Genomic DNA, 15,651 nt, shown 5'->3' with positions numbered 1-15,651 from the left:
ATGTTCTGCTTCAGCAATGTTCTGCTTAAGCTGCCTGAGAGAGGTGGCCCAGTGGCCTGAAGGAAATGATCTGAGGGATCCAGGCAGGCCTGGAGAAGTACCAGTGGATGCGATGATCACTGCGTCATTCCAGACGCTGCCAAACATTGAATGCAATCACAGCGAGGCAAGACGGTATGTTTGAATAGAGACCAGTCAGAAGATACTCCAAAGACTAGATCAAGATAATATCCAGAGAAGGAAATGCTGCTAATGACCAAGAAATAGAAGCTTTTGCAGAAGACGACAACAATTGTGAAAGAAATGTTGTAGTCAATGAGAAGGGATTAGAGATCCTGAGACGCTAAGATTTGGCCTCTTGTAGATTACTTGTTCAAATCCCCATCCTTGACGAGGATTAGCCCAGGAGGTATGCCTTGCATTTTCTGCCTGGATATTGACATAATTGAAGTATCTCACTCTGTTCAGTTCTTAAAACTTCCAACTGCCCTCTAAAGTGCGCATTCAGCAGACATCCCCCAGTGATTCCAACAACCTTTGGGATGACTCAGAAAAGTTGTTCGTTACAGAAACTTAAAATTTCCAGCCATCTCGTGGTAGGAAACAAAACCAGTCTTCTTGGGGATTGGTACATTACAGGTTATAGTAACTCAGCGAGATGAAAACTTTCTCCCTTTGAGATGGAAGGCTGGCGAGACTTTGTTACTGGCAAGCCCCAATTTAAGGTGATGCCACAAGAACTCACATATACTCTTTGACTTAGTCATCACAAAAAACCCTCAATCATTAAACTGTTATTAAGTACCGAAGCTTAAAGAGTCTTGCAGACCTCAGGCTTTCAAGACATCCTTACCTACAGAAGTAATCTGAGCTGAGCTCTGTCTAGCTAGTTGCACTAGCCTAGCTCTGCATGTTGCAATGTCCCCTTCAGTGTCCTCAGTTGCTATAATGTGTTCAGCCACATCACAGACACTGGGACTCTTCTTCAGGTCAGGTAAGAGAAGGTGTCCCCACCTGTCTTTTATAGAAGAGGATGCCACAGCAGAGTGCTTAAGGTATCTCGCTACAGGTTTAGCAGCAGCTGAACGGAGCCTTGAGGCCTGGGCTGGACCTCAGCTAAATTTATTCCAGCCCAGCCCCAAAGCTTCCCTTTACTGTCCCTGCTGCAAGCGGTACCTGCTGACTTGGGCTACAAAAGAAGATGGCTGGGAGCAATATATGGTGCATCATTCAGCCATGTCAGTGTTTATAAAAAGCAGTGCCCCATGACCACACTAGCCCCAGGAAATAGTGGGGTTTTTTTAATGACCACAGAGGATTGCAGTTATGATCTGTTATACGAAGGGTGGGAATGAAAACATGCAGAGCATCCCTCCTTGGGAAGCAGTGCAAAGGGTCAAACAGGACAACAGCCCCCTGTGCACCAGCGTATGTAAGAACAGCTCTTTCTCACGTTCTTTACAGACACAAATAAGCAAACCGGGTTGGGGGCTGCAGGGAAAACAGGAGGCCAAGGAAGTCGTCCTGGAACTGGCAAACCGACAGCAGGAGCAGCAGCTGGGTACAACAACATCGTCCTTTTATGTTCCGCAAAGCTATGCCTGCTAAAACACAAGCCTGCGGGACTCTGCAACTCAACCGTCCTCTGAGATGGGCCAGACCGGAACTACAAAAAATACAAAGAACAGCAAATCCAAGCCCACAAACAGCAGAAGGATGCCTTCAGGTGCACAAAGAAAGATGTACATATGTACAGCCGATATCCCGTACCGCCTCATGCCAAATGCCACTGAGTCTGCAAAGCAGACTGATAAAAACCATTACAGGGGCATCCGCCACATAAAACATTGGGAAACGTAACTCCCGAAGTCTTTTATTTTGATGAAGTTCAATATTACCAGATTAATAAAGTCAGAAGAAAATAGCATATGATGAACTACCTTTGAGGAAGTGGAGGGCCGCTGGGCAAGGTTTAGCACACTTCTTTGTGATGGCAAAAAACTGAAGCCACAGCTACTTTGTTCTGTCCCTAGGATCCAGTTAACCCTGCCTACAGGGCAGAGCTAATTGTTTCTTTCTAAAAGGAGGTAGGATAAGGCAAAAGAGGTGAGGGGAAGCCAATCAACCTTTAAACACATTACCATCTGCTAACAACCAGGCAAGTAGTGGTTTAGCATTTGTTTTGAGGGCAGTCTACCAGCCCCCTCTATAACAATAAGACCAGGCTTATGAACAGCCTCCCGGTGATGGGAAGGAGAGAGAGCAAAGAGAAGAGAAAGAAAAGGTAGTACACGTGAGGATGTATACAGCATCTAATGCTTTATGTAAGGAGTGCTTTGTATTTACAAACACTAAAATATAATGCCTATCACTAGTGCAAATCTCATTGTTTTCCAGCAAGATTGTGAGCTTATAAAAAAAGATGCAGCAGACTATAAAGACGGGCAGCTAATGTCCCTCAATCTGCATACGTAAGCGTTAATGGGGAAACTTATTCTGGATCTAACATTTGACCTTAAAGGGCCAACGAAGGACCCCCACTACACTGCCTAAGAGCTGGCTCAAGTAAATTACACCCAGAACTAGTCTCAGGGCATCTGTGGAAGGAAAACAATCACAGTCTCTCTTTGCACTAAATATTAATGTCTAGGCAGACAAAAGCAGCACTAGGAATAATACCGTAATAGTATCACCAGCAGACATTCTATATGTTTCTTCGGGGCATTCACACATCAGCACTAGGAATAAGCCTATTGTCCCACATTAAACTAATGACTTGTTCCGAGAACCCAATCCTGACGTTCCTCTGGGAATCGCAGATGTCATTTATATTTTCAGTCACTTAAAAGGATTAAAGTGTGTTTATTCTCAGTAATCTCATTTGTAGAGAGAGATATATACAGGCAGCAGGAGTATGCGTTTTAACCCTATCGGGAGGGATGAAATGCACAGCTCCGTTTACAGCCAGCTGCCTTCCTCAGCTCTTCAGTATTCGGGACCTCCGAAAGTCTCACCAGCCTAGCCGCTTCCATTAAAACTATCTACGAATCGCAGGTTGCAGGCACTTCTGATAAACTACCCCAGGAGCTCTTGGCGACAGCAAGCTGTCCATATAGCCAAGAGATCCAGCCGAAAATTAAACTGCATGTCAAGTAGCCCGATCAATATAATAATTGCTCTAGGCTGGAACAAATTACAATCTCTGGTTGAAGACACACAAGTACAGCATCAGGCTATACGCTGTGCCCTGGGCTATGAGGAAATTTATAAGCCGCGCATATGAAACAGAAGACGTGCCAAAGTACCGGGGTGGTGGCAAAACAAGTAGTTAGCCAGGAGGCTGAAGTGCACAGCAAGTATTCTGATCAATACAGTAATAGCTGCAGGCTACGAGGAATGGCAGTCTCTGCCTGAGGAGACACGGGTGCTGCACGCCGCAGCCTGCGCTGCCCAGGCAGCGCCGAAAGCCGCATACAAAAAAGGCTGAAGCTGCTGCGAAGCATGCGGCTCCTGAGCGGCTTCGCTGATTGCCGGCCTTCCTGCCCCGAGGCCGGGCGCCCCGCTTTGCCACCCCCGACAGCCGCACGCTCACCGTTGCCTCCCCACATTGCCCCGGGATGAACGTCAGGCTGGCAGCCGGCTTTCGGCCGGGGATGCCCGGGAGCGACCCCCGCGCCGCCCCGCTCTGCCGGCACCGGCACCGGCACCGGCACCGGCACCTCTCCCCCGTTCCCGCCCAGGGCCGGGGACAGGCGCTTCCCCGGCCGCCGCCGCCTCCCCGCCGGGCTCGCTCCTTACCTGTCTCTTTGTCCTGGGCGGCTTCCAGGTGCAGGTCGCTGAGGAGATGCTCCAAAATCTTCTCCGGAGTCCCCGACACCACCACGTATCTGTCGGAAAGCAGAGAGTCCCCGGAGTCATCCTCGGTGGAGGACTGCGAGCGGCTGCTCCACTCGTCCTCCTCGTCCTCCTCGTCGATGTACTTGAAGTAAGGCACGTCGAAGGTGGGCAGCGGCCGCTCCCCGCCGCGGCCCGCCAGCGCCTCGGGCACCCGCACCCTGCCGCTCCCCATGGCGCCCCGCTCCCCCGCGCCGCCCCCCTAGGTGCTCCCCCCGGGGGCCATCGCCCTGCCGGGGGCCGCGGGCCGCCGCCGCCCCGCCCGCTGCCGCCGCCGCCGCCGCCGCCGCCGAGCCCGGCCCGGCCGGCCCAGCCCCGCGCTCCCGGAGCCGCGGAAGCCTTACCTCCCGCGCCGCTCGGGGGCCGGGCTGCGTGACCACACCTTCCGCAGCACCAGCGCTGCGCCGGCCTCCTCCCGCGCCCGCTCGCCGCCGCCTCCATCGTCCGCCTTCTGTGCGCGGGGGAGAGAGCGAGAGAGGGGAGAGAGAGGGGAGAGAGCCGTCAGGGCCGGCCGCCGGCCGGGGGCTGCTGCCCCGCCGCCGGCTCTGCCCGGCCAGCTCTCGCTGCCGGAGGTCTGGATCGAGAGGGGCAGGGAGGAGGAACCGGCTCCCCTTTGTGAGCGGCGCTCGGCAGCGTGTGTTGGATTTTAATCCGCAGGAGCGGGGCGGGCATGCGGCTTTCCGTGGCCCCGAGGTGACGGCTTGTTGAATTTCCAGCCGGTCAAATAAAGCAGGGGACAGGTAACAATAGTCAGGAAGCGGCCAGCGCTCCCGAGCGCCCCAATAATAAATACACAAGCAGAATACACCTTCTGTAAAGCTTCTCTCCTGTACTTCAACAAAGGCAATAAAAGCAGTGGGACAGGCATGCAGTGTATGTCTCTGAGCGTCTCTTAAAGTACTCTGTGTACGGATCTCCCTCCTTCTCAACAACTTTTTAACTTGGGAAACAGGCACCCGCACAGAAAGTTAAGCCCAGTGACCACCCCTTGCGTGAATCTCGGCTAAGCTGCCATTTGGACACTGACTTTCTCCCCCTGGGCTCCCTTAAACGGAAGGGAGCTGCACAATCGTCCATTTCTGCCCACGCAGCCCGCATCCACGGCGCAGCAGAAGCCAGCGGACCGAGCAGCGGAGATGAGGCTTTGCTGCTGACTGAGCAGGGCGCGCTGAACCGCGGCGGCTGCCGAAGGGCTGCTCGCAGCCCCTGCGAGCTCCTCCTGCCAGATTCCGCCACCGGAGGGTGAGCGACACAAAAGAGGCCGCTGCTCCAATGCAAGTACATCCAGTAGTTGCTGTTCCTCTAATTCTGACCTGGTTTAGTTCTATCGTTCAGTATGTCAAACGCATGTGTGAAGGCAATACATGGACTACTCGAAGGAGAAAAAACAGCATTTGTGCATCGAGTGTCCAGTATCCAGCAGTGACAGAGACTTCAGGTGGGCTAAAAATTGCTGAGGAACAGATCTTGGCAAAACAAGGGAGAGAAACCACTTTATGATCCCTCTTTCTATTATTTTATTTCTTATTCCAAGACCCAGTGAGTCTGATTGCTGCTTCTGGTTGTCAGTGTGGTGCAGGCATGTCCAAAGATGCAGCCCCTGCCCTGAAGAAGTTTTCTTTATCAGTAAACAACATGTAGAATTGATCTATGAAATTTCTGCAAGGTCAGGCATACAGGTACTGAGCCAATTAATGTCAGATATTCATTGTAACACTCCCAGGGGACATTACTGAGCAGCCGCGTTACAGGAATACTGATGCATAATTGTAACCTTCCATTTCACCGGCCGTGATTTTTTGTTGCCTACATATTTGAAAAGCTGCAATGAAAGAAGAAGCAAAAGAGAAAGAGAGGAAGAACAAGAAACAGGTGCAGCATTAAAGCAATTCAGCAACAGGGAGGTTTATCCAAACAAATAAATCTCTCTATTTCTCTCTCTTTTCTCTGGCATCCTCTAAGAGAGCCCCGACACTCATTTCCCCATGCTTACTGACATTCCAAACTGCAGCACATATGGGGCATACATGTGATGTACGGTGCTGTATTTGTACAAACCATCTATTTCCACATACATCGAAATGGATTTTAAGCATACCCATACATGTTGCATACCCATACACATTACATACATGAGCAGCTGGCAGCAAGTCAACAGGGAGCACTGGGAGGGCAAGAGCGCTCTCATACTGAAAGGACATTAACAACGGTGGTTCTGGAAGACAATGTTCCCGCTTCAGCATCTCACCAAGCAGAAACATTTTCAAAAAACCTTTTGGGTAATTGTGTGCAAATTAACTGCATAAAGTGCCCCAATGGTGAGATTTTCGTAAGGCTCTTCCTCTTGTCCTTGCCTGTTTTATCAATTTCAAGGAAGAGAAAAATCAACCTATCTTATCAGGAAAGACAAAAACTGTGCAAAACCAAGGCCAACCAGGTTCAATTTGGATTTTCATTACCTATAATAATTATTTCCAAAAAAAGGAGATGGATAGAGAATTTCTTTATTTTGCTATCTTCTGTTAAAAACAATTTCACTTTAAAGGAAGAATTATTATTTCATTAAAATGCCACTTATGCATGATGTATTTTTGTGCTCAGTCAGACCCTTTAATCATACCACAAGCAACAACAATTAACCTGAACAAAGCAAAACACAAAGACAAGTCCTGTGTATTCTCTCAATTTTTACAAGTTCTGATTTCACTAGAGATATTACTCTAAAATGACATCAAGGCACGCTTCATTTATCGGAATCTTGAATGGTCCGTGAAATAATTAATTCTCGCTGGAAGAAAACCAGGCTGCTCTCAGCATGCTCCATCTAAATCCAGTGGCAGATGAGAAGGAGGATGCAAGGGGCCCCCAAGTGACAGCAGCGTGTACTGAAGAGCACGGCAGCACCCTAGCTGAGTCCCTAAAAGTCAGCAGACTGACTCAAGAGACATCCTCATCATACCACCAGTTGACAACGAAGCTTCCCAGCACTTTTTCAGACCCTTACGCAGCCCTTGCTTAAGCAACCTGCACTGACCACGCAGGAGCACAGCGACTCAGCATTACCATCTCTCTCATTTTATGGCCAGGCAGATGATTTGAGGCAGAGAGGCTACTGCAGGGTCATGCTCCAGATCAACAGCAGAATCACAGTTCAAACTCTGGTGACGCTACACTGGCACCTCGGCTTTGAGCCCCCCACGCTGCCTATTTGACATTTACTTCCCTCCAGTGCAAGAGTGTGGGAGATGACTCCCAGCAGCCTGGGTCAGAATACATTTGGACTTGTGCTTTCCAGAGGTGGGATAGGAGGAGGCAGAGCACCAGAGATGCTGTAGAGGTTAATCGCTGTCTCACTTCGCATGTGGCCTCGAGCAAGTCACTGGTGCAGGCTCTCCTTCTCAGTCGTCTCTTCAAAAGCACCGTTTGCATCCTGCTTGGATGTTATACTCAATCCCTGGTGCAGGGACTGATATACCCATCACTAAGAAATTTAGCTAGTGTCCATGAAGCGCTATGTGTGTCGACCATTATATTTCACATTTATTATGGCTTTTAATTAATCACCTCTTGATAGCTAAACACAGCACCATCAACCTCTACATCACTTCCCAGCAGGAGTTTCAGGTAAACAGTAAGGCCCTCTGGACTTCGTGGATCTTTTGACCAATATTATGGTTAATTTTCCACTCCTTGCATCCATCTTCCTAATATTGAGATAAGCCATTTATCTCCTGGGTAATATATTTTAACAGCAGACAAGTGCTACCTTTATTTTCAGCATGAAAGGAACCCTGGGGTGGTATAAATATTTATATGCTTATAGGAATGAAACAGCTGGAAGTCCTTGCTTAGCGGGCCTTAACTTGTGCAGGTTACGCTTTGCATGAGTAGGAATATGACCCTCTGAATTACCACTGGGGCAGAAGAAAGCAGAGGTACATACAGTGGTGTTGAAAACAGCCATGGTGTGCTGGCTTCCTTGTGGAAGACATTAGATTTCTGAGTTATTTGCAATTGGCAGTGAAGAATCCGATCTCTGGCCAAAGCAACCGATAACTCTGGTATCAGTCAGGGCTTCTATGTCCCTTGAACTTCTGAGTTTGGCCATTTCATTAATTAAAAGAGGAACCAACACCCAGAATGTGCTGCCTCCCCTCTTCCTACAAGAGACATCCACTGCTAGAAATAGCGTTAAAAAGGTGCTCTACTTTCTAACAGCTTTCTAATAAAAAAAAAAACCAGTACGCTCTGCGACAGACACGGTATATTCAGAAGTGTGCTTCATTGAAAAGAAATTGCATTTTCACATTATTCCTCCATGGGACAGGACACCTGTACAAAGATTTATTTCTTTTTCTTACCCATTACTGAAGTGCCTGTTAGGCTGGAACACCACTAATTAGCAATGCAAAACATGCACTTCCCAATGACAGAACTTTCCTTCAACATCTCTCCACCTGCTTTTTTAAAAAAGGAACCAGACCCAGAGCTACCCCGGCAAACTCCAGATCCAGAGAGACTCCCACATCGTTGGTTTCAATGGGTAAAGAAGTAATACGGCAATTAAGAGATAACCTGAATAAAGGCACCTATAAACTTAATGGAGCATTGAAAATCCAGTCTGCATACAGATTTTCCTGCTGCCAAACAACCGTGCAAAGGCAAAGAGAATCTTCTTTGGGCAACACGCAACAAAGCAAACTTTACACAGGCTATCTGCTTCAAAATCACATTAAATAACAAAGAAAGTCCCTCCTCTAGGAGTTATGGAGGGTAGGAACATTTTGTTTTCATAGCATAATTTGGTAAAACTGACTCAACGCAATCAGATAACGCTGATCACTTCTGCTTCTATGTCTTTTGATGCTGGTGCCAGGGAATGCCCTTGAGAGGTACGGGAAAAGGCATACACGAAGGATTCCCGGGGCTGTTCACGTTCTGAAGAGGAGACCGCTCCCCCCCCACAATGAATCCATGGAGCTTCCCTACACACAGAGGAATATTTCCATGTAAGAGGAGTGAAATAGAAGAGCAGAGGCTGGAAGGGGGCTCAGATGCACAAGTGTAGACAGGCTTCCACTGCAGTGCAAGGAAGGTGCTCAAATAGGTGACGGAACAGGACAAAAGCCACCAAATAACAAGATTCCCATTTCAGAAGACTGATTGTTTTCCTTGGCAGGCATATTTTTGCTTGGATGTTATAATCAATCCCTGGTGCGTATTATCCATGCAAAAAGAAGAATTACAAGAACATGATTAAGATGGAAAGGACAAGTCTGAAAACTGGGAAACACTGACTGGTATTCTTTAATTTAGCTCCTTTGACTAAAACACTTTGGTTTTCTTTTTTTTTTTTTTTTAACTATGTCGTGCTCTATCCCTACAGCTCTGCCTTGTTCAGCTTATGTTGAGGCCTTGCTCTGGGACTGGGTCAAAGCTGAGCAATGACAAAATGTCCTCATCTGTTGGGACCCTGCTGTACCCACTGCAAAGGCTGGAAGCACCTGCCTCCACAGGGTGACAATGAGGTCCCCAAACCTGCCCACTGACAACTAGCTTGGATATAGCAAAAGTTATAGAATTACAGCTGCTTTAGCTCAGAGCTCCGTCCAGGCTCATTACCTCCTACAAGCAGACCCTGGCTGTAACAGCTGAGAGCTACAGCTGTAAAGAAAACTCTTCACAGCTCAGGCTGAAGCATGATCAGAGCTTACCGATCCTTCAAATATTAACCTCCAAAGCTCTAGAAACTCTTTACAGAACATATACAAACTGCATTTGGGCCAGATTTGGGTGGATATTTATGAAGATGGCAAAAAACCAAAGACTTTTCCCCAAAGGGGTTTCAGATCCCACTTCAGAAGTATAAGGGCATAAGAGCTTTTCAGAGAACTACTGCCAGAACTTTTTTTAACATAGCAAAACAGTATTTACCCCTAACCTTACTCTTAGCAGCTTCTGAACCATGCTGGCTGCATTTTTCATTAAAAGATTAAATAGGCTAAGGCAGACACCTTTCAGAATAAGCAGATAAGATGCAACAACTCTTAGAAGCAACTGAAAATGAAGTGTTACAATGTGAGGCATTTGCCAATGCTAGTAGTAGACAATGAGACAAGTCCTAGCTATAAAATACAAACATATTTATATTACAAACATGAAAGAAAGTAAAAAAACCCAACAACATTCTATTAACAGCTTCTCCTGTAAGTGACACTTTCAGACAGCATCTATCAAAGACTAAAGATGATTGCCTGCTTACACTTCACTATGTTTTTCCCTGGAATCTGTTATTGTGGGAACTGCAGAATTAGATTTAAAGTTACCAAAGTACAAATAGATGTACAAAAATGACCCTGTTCTTTACAGGCTATTCCTCTTTATTTGACAAGAAAATGGAAATGAACACAGCACAATTAAAGTGGAGATGGACGACAATATCTCTGATCTCTGGGGATAATCCATCTCAGAATATGTTGCTGTATTTCACAGAATTTCAAGAGAGACCAAAATCTGTATTAATGGGCTTGACTGACTTTCAACTACAGCAGGAGAAAAGCATTTCAAAGTCACCAGCACAGCTTAACCAAGCTGTATAGAGAGGAAACCGGTATTTTTTATGCAGTGATTACCCTCTCTTTATTCTAGAAAGACAAAAATAAAAAATAGCTACTATTCTACCTCTACTTAAAATACCGTAGCACAAAACGTTTTAAATGGGACTGCCTATTTTGTAGTCAGTTGCATGATCACTACTTTTTCCCAATTTCAAGGGAAAAATTACCTTACAGGACTGCAGGCACATCAACAGCAGCTTTTCATATGACAATTCTTAAGAATCAAAAAAAATTCTCACATAAGGCTATGTTATTTTATTTCACTATAAAATACAGCCCATAGCGTATTCATCTTACATTTTACTATTTTTCTCCTCTCATGAACTTTTCTCCAGTTCTTCTTTGTACTCCAATATTTTTGTTTCCCTCTGCAGTTGTTAAATCTACTTTCATAAGCATGTGCTAATCCACAGTACACTGGGAGAAAGAGAAATCCACTGATGAAAAATTGAAATGGCTTACACAGTGATTTTGTTTTGGCTCTCAGCGACTTCTGACCAGTCTATAAAACTATAAAATGCTTCAAATGATTCGACCACCACCTCTCCCAACAACGGGCACCCAGGCATCGTACCCAAACTTCCCAGTGGTCTCACACTGAGCTCTCTGTCTCAGAGATGCACAATAAAGAGCCGACATTCAGCTCAACACAACCTCCTCTGAATTTATCAACTTCGCAAATGGTGGTAAAATGAGCACGAGCCACATGGTGAAAAAAAAATCAAAATCCTTTGTTGCTGAAACCGATTTTGAATATCGCACCCGATAATGCACAGAATAAGCCCTTTTAGAAAAACTGTTGGTGCTGTCATCTGCATACTGAGTATCTGCAGCAAAGGCAATGTTAATAACAAGTTACCTTTGTAGAGGGGTCAAAAGGACAGTGCTGGTAAGACAGAGATGACAGACAACAGGCATCAGGGAAAAGATTAATATCCCTACACAGTCATACATCAAGGAACTCAATTTTTGCCTGTAATCTCAAAACTGCTGAGAGTAGGATTATTTCTGCTTTCCCTATTACTAAGAAGAAAGAAACCGCTCATGGGAATAGGGCACTGCTAAACGCAAGTCCTTATGTGAGCAGAAAGGCTGCGGTTAGGTCCTAGGGCAAAAAAAAAAAAAAAAGCTCAGTCGCGTGATGTTCCCAAGCGGTGGTTCCACCGCAAGCGAGGTTGGGGTTTCATTGTGCAGGCCACTTAAAAAACATGAAAAAATCTGTGTAGTTCAAGAAAGACAAAAGGAGAGAGAGAAGAGGAGCCTCACGCGGCATTTCATAGCAGGTTAGTAGCAAGAAGTGCCCTAAATCGAGACCAAATTGTCTGTACCCCTGACTGGCCCCCAGTTACCTCCAAATACCATCATTTAAGGTGAAAGCACTTTTATGGATCGGGCTTTTATGAAAGGAAGCAATATGTCTAACACAGGAAAAAGGGCACACTTTCTAAAATAACATGAAAAACCCCATTACTGGTGTCACAACCACCAAAGTAATGATATCATAACCTTAACACTCCACAACTCTTTGTCGGATAATGAAAAATGTCTTTTTAAGACAACTGAAGGCTATGCATTTCGGTTTTCCCTTTCTTGGAGCACATGCTCTTCACAGCTATTAGTAGATAAGTTTGACAGCCTGACAGAGAGCTACCACCTTGGCAAGGACAACCTAGGAGACCTTCTCTCTGTAACCATACAAAAGCAGAGCGGAAAAAGAAAGGAGGAGGGAGCGGGGAGAGAGAGACAAAAGACGTGAGGACAGTATTAATATTGTTATCATTCTCTCACAGCTGGCAGGGAAGCACTTACTTCAAAAATACTGGGATATGGAAGAATTGCAGGCCTAGAGCATGTGTATTTGTGGAAAAACCTGCACCACACCAGGGCAAATTAACGTGACTGTAGAACAAAAGGCGCAGGTGCCAACCACCTCTTCCAGTGGACTTGCAATCAATGTAGTGGGGTGTGGAGCTGGTTGGAAATTTTCCAGTGCAACTTTTTTTTTCTACTGAAAAAATGTGGATTCACTACAACTGCAATAGTGCCAGAATATGTTGGTTTGAACAGAAAGCAGCCGGCCAGCCTCCCCCCACCGCCTGCGCATACTGCCCGCCCCAGGCTGGCAGGAACTCTGCATCCCCTGCACGCAGGAGCTCATCAGGCCTGGAGGTCCAGGGCCCCAGGTAAGTGGCAGGAAAGTTACATTTGTATTTCTGCCCTAAGAGAGTTTTGCAATTGTATTATTTTCACCAGAATCAAAATGGAAACTTTTTTCCCCTCAAGAATCTAAAGTTTCCTATAGGACAAACATTCAAACACCAGATGCAAGTCTCTCCTTTGCATATAGAATAGAATAGAATAGAATAGAATAGAATAGAATAGAATAGAATAGAATAGAATAGAATAGAATAGAATAGAATAGGAGTATGTAGACGAAGCAACAGTTCGATCCCCCTGCTACCGGAGAGTATCTTCCAGTGATGTCAGTGGCAGTGGTCAAGCCTTAGCTGCAGTGAAAAGCATGAGGGAAGTGATATAAAAACTGCAGGACTTATGTCTTGGCCAGGAAGCGGGGAGGACTTCCGAGGATTTGAGGAGTACTGCAGGCTTAACCCAGATACCCCAGGATGGATAACACATACTACTATTGCCATATGCCTTAGGAAAAGAAAAACGGAAGATGATTGACTAGATATACAGAAGTTATACTTGAGAATAATCTTAACATCAGAAGGGTGAAATTCAAGAAATTACTGGGATATGAGGGAACTAGATAACAACTTGATTAACATCCAGCAGGGCTGGAACTTGGCTTCTGTGGCATCCCCCGTACAGCTTTCACACAAGAATGAAAACCGCAGAAGATAGCTCACTAACGTTAGTTGATTTAATTTATTAACATAGAATAATATTCACCTTGGTAAGGACACGTGTACAAAGGCCTTACAACCCTTATAATGGACATAGCGATAAATAAGGTCTCCTGAAGGAATGGAAGAGAGATGGCAGTAAATATATGACACTGTCAGCCTTATATTGCTCTAATTATGTGTTGCACACATACAACTTCTAAGTCAAACTGACAAGATTGCTGATCCCTTTCTTTGCCTTTCACTCCAATTCATACTTGGTGTGAAGTAAAATATTTTTAAAAACTGACTTATCCACTTACTATCTGCCAGAGAAACCTTTGTCTCTTTCCTTATGTTCACAGCACCTCTCAATGCTGACAATGCAATTACTCTAATTAAAAATAAATAAATAAATAAATATATACACTATCCACAATATAAGCCACAATTCCAAACTTGGAAGACTAAAACTTGTCTATTAAACTGAGGTGCTGCTCATTTATCACTGTAAGGCATATATCTTTTTGTTGAAGCATTATGCTTACAGAAGCATGTAGCTGATTTTTCATGAGAGAATACTCAGCAAAGGCCAGGAGCTGGTTCTGGCCTTGCAAAATGCTTAAGATAAACTCTAAAACCGAGAATACTATATAAGGCTCGAACTCATTCTCAGGAACTCCAGAACCAAACTCTCTCAAATGCACTGACATTTAACATGGGCTTCTAACAGCAGGTGTGAAAAAGCACTGAGTAAGGGAGTAAAAAAAAAATCCAAAGCTAATGTTTAAAATAAAACCAATTTATTTAACTTCTAGCCCAACAGTAGACATCACAAAGTAGAGTTTATATCCTGTGTTTTGGTGGTTGTTTTCAACTAAGTTAGATAAAATGCGGTGATTTCTTCTGAGAAAAGCATGAAGCACTATGAATATAATTTTCTTGGGTTTGGATGATGGTTTTAACTCCCTCCAAAATAGCTTGAAATGACCTGCCTTTTTACTAATGCTTTCTAATGGTTCTTTTCTTGCTGATTAATTCATGCATCTAAATAATTCAAAAATAGATAAGTCACTAATCACTCGCAGACTTGATAACGTATCCTAAGTAGACAGCAATGCGTAGAGGATGCAATAAGGCTGCCAAAAAGAAAGGAAAAAGGAGTTAGAAGAAAAAATAAAGCTCACTCCTTTCACCTAATAGCTGGAGATTTGATTCTGCATTTATTATGCAGTATAAAATGCTCACTGATGTCAACGAATAGTCTACTATAGAAATAAGAAAAATCGGTCTGCTTCTATACAGGATGCTTTTTTCTAATGTCTAACACAGGAGCAAATTAAAGGCTCCGATTTTTTTTTGCTTTGGTACAAGGTTTGTTGTCCACATTTAGCAAAAGTAAAAAGGAAAAGAATATGGGAGGTGGGAAAGAGCGGGTTAACAACTAGCCAGCTGTTGTCAGCAATAATTCATGCAAAAGTGGAGGTTATAGCACACAAGAAATAAAGAAATTTTATTGCAAGATTACAACAAGGACAAGAAGCAAAGTGGTTTCTTGCATGCATATGTAAAGAATAATACTATAAAATGATAAATTTAATTAAATGTTAATGTATTGAAGAAAAACAACATGTCACAAACAATAAAAATTACAGAAAAATATACAATGCCAGTCACCACATTATGAAGTCACATTTTATATTTCTCCCATTTTATGACTTTAAATGATCACATATTAAGTTACTTTTATTTTGTTCCAGATGGAATCATGTACCTGCTTCTTAACTAGCTACATGGTCTAAAAATTTATTGCAGTACGAATGTTGGGAGTTTCCTCTCTGCTTTCTTTAGATAATACAATCGTGCCCAACTTTAGGAGGGAGGTAAGTTAGTTATACCAAGGGCAATCTCAACATTTATTCAAGTTATGGAATGAAAAATGCGTCGTTACCATGGGAACTGGTAAATCACATGGTATCTGCAATGAGATGCAAGGCATCTTGAGTAAACACTCATCCGTGCGCTTGTGTGTCCTCCTCCGCACAGAATGGTTCCTTTGTGGAGGAGCATGCACAATTTCACTCTCTTCTTCTACAAAAAGTTGATAGAAGTAATCCCAAATGTTATTTTTGCATGGGATAATCTAACTAGATCTATCATTAGAATAGGTACAAATATTGAAAAAAAAAATTAACCATTGAATGTTTTGCTAGGATTTGCCTCAATCAAGACTGTGAAACCTCACAAATGACAGAGTGTACCTCTCAAACTCACTTTGTACCTTGGCATCA

At 44.5% G+C, this 15,651-nt stretch overlaps 1 protein-coding gene across 2 annotated transcripts in view; it reads right to left on the bottom strand.

Moving 5' to 3' along the window:
• Positions 1 to 15,651, bottom strand: part of RAPGEF5 (Rap guanine nucleotide exchange factor 5) — a 167,896-nt gene that overhangs the window by 63,467 nt on the left and 88,778 nt on the right. For both annotated transcript variants that reach the window (XM_072854152.1, XM_072854153.1), the window contains 2 exons: positions 4,239 to 4,345; positions 3,799 to 3,887 (listed from right to left, as the gene is read on the bottom strand). In XM_072854152.1, the coding sequence (XP_072710253.1) occupies positions 3,799 to 3,887; positions 4,239 to 4,345 (196 nt within the window). The remainder of the gene's footprint in view (positions 1 to 3,798; positions 3,888 to 4,238; positions 4,346 to 15,651) is intronic.

This window comes from Ciconia boyciana, chromosome 2 (assembly GCF_034638445.1).
Source record: "Ciconia boyciana chromosome 2, ASM3463844v1, whole genome shotgun sequence".
In the NCBI taxonomy this organism is placed as follows: domain Eukaryota; kingdom Metazoa; phylum Chordata; class Aves; order Ciconiiformes; family Ciconiidae; genus Ciconia; species Ciconia boyciana.
Note: the sequence above shows the minus strand (reverse complement) of the source record. Positions and strands in the feature narration are given on the sequence as shown.